The sequence below is a fragment of the Ascaphus truei genome, chromosome 9, assembly GCF_040206685.1.
Source record: "Ascaphus truei isolate aAscTru1 chromosome 9, aAscTru1.hap1, whole genome shotgun sequence".
NCBI lineage: Eukaryota > Metazoa > Chordata > Amphibia > Anura > Ascaphidae > Ascaphus > Ascaphus truei.
The window spans coordinates 2,622,058-2,623,637 of NC_134491.1; the positions used below are offsets into that span (position 1 = coordinate 2,622,058).

General features: G+C 41.3%; 1 protein-coding gene across 1 annotated transcript in view; it reads right to left on the reverse strand.

The window, feature by feature from the left end:
- FOXG1 (forkhead box G1) overlaps nucleotides 1-394 on the reverse strand; it is a 2,543-nt gene extending 2,149 nt beyond the window's left edge. Inside the window, exon 1 of the mRNA XM_075613202.1 lies at nucleotides 1-394. This exon is cut by the window's left edge and continues 2,149 nt beyond it. Within this exon, the coding sequence (XP_075469317.1) occupies nucleotides 1-111 (111 nt within the window). The 5' untranslated portion in view covers nucleotides 112-394.
- Nucleotides 395-1,580: the final 1,186 nt, after the last annotated feature.

Sequence of the window (1,580 nt, forward strand, 5' to 3'; positions counted from 1 at the left end):
GTGAGGTGGAGGGTGGTTGTCACTTTGGACTGCTTCTGGCACCAGGCTGTTGATACTAAAGGAAGACTTGGGGATCATTTTGACTTCTTTCCTCTCCCCCATGTCCAACATATCACAAGGATGGGAGCAGCACACTCACGTGAAGTTGCAGCAACAAGACAAGAAGAAGATGTCTCCAAACCCTTGTAAGTCATGTAGCAAAAAACAACAAGCACATAATATTGGTGTTAATTATAGGGGGTAGAAATATACAGAGATATAAATATAATCAACGGAGAAGCCAGGGGGAGAAAATGAATCAACTACTTCAAGTCCCGTAAAAAAAAAAACACAACAGCCTCCCCTCTCAGCAACTAGAGGAGACAGCTCAGAGCTCCAATTAATTCCAGACCCAGAGACACCAGCCTGGAAAAAAAAAAAAAGAATTTACTTTAACCTTTGGGTCCTGGAACCAATGAGAGAGCTGGGGCCACCAGAGTGTCTCTTATTCCTCCAGCCAATCAGAGTCAAGAGATTACGAAAAGCCCCACCCAAGTATCCCTGCCCCCCTCCTCCCCCCTCCCACACCTCCTTGAGCAGGCGGAGTGATCGAGGATGGAGCCTCATCACCTTCCTTCCCCTCCCCCCCACCCTCTTTCTCCTACCACATATCTGCCAGCGCGTCCATCCCACTGTATTGGATCATCTTAGTTTTTTATACGTCAATATTTTCTCTTATTGATTAAAGTTTGTTTGTACCTTTTCTTTTAGGGAGAAAAATAACCGTGGAGGAAAGAAAGTGGAAGAAGCCAGGAACTACTTTGCGCAGCCAGGCATAGGGCTGAGTATTTGTGGGGCTGTGAGTGGGCTTTATTGATACAATGTAACATTGTACAGGGGGGGGGGGGGGATCATTAGAGATGTTCTTGTTTTATAACGATTATGCCTCTGGTTCGGTGGCTTTCTGTCCCAGGTGAAGCTGATCTGCCATCCCCCCCTCTCTCCTGTTTAAAGGTCTCTATTGCGGTGGTCAGGCCACATTCTTGGGATCTGCAAACTCAAACCATTTTGATACGTGAATTTGAATTGGGGGCATGTTCTTTGTTGTACATCATTCGATATTTGGAAATAGTTCGTGTAGCTATTATTGTTATTATTATTAACTCGTCCCAGATCCCATTCTCTTGATTATACTAACATCTGTAGAATGATTAATATTATAAATTCATGAGTCAGAATTGTCTGCCTCTTGCCTTGATTATTGCAGCATCTATAGAATGATTAATATTATGTATGCATGATACACATTTTACACTCTGCCCTTGATTATTTAAGAATCTATAGGCAGAATATTTTCAGTAATACGTCAGTAATCTCTTATGTTCATTCGTGTTTTACGAATATATCACGATATATAAAAATATATATATTTGTGTGTGTGTGTTTTGTTTGTATTCTCATTCACTTCATCGTCAACAAGGCTTTCTTGAATTCTCTTTTAATTACTAAGTGACAAGAGCAGTGGGCGTTTGCCTTATATTTCCTGTGTATACATTTATTACCAGCTAAGCCCAACGGTGTAAAATAAATAAACAAACAAA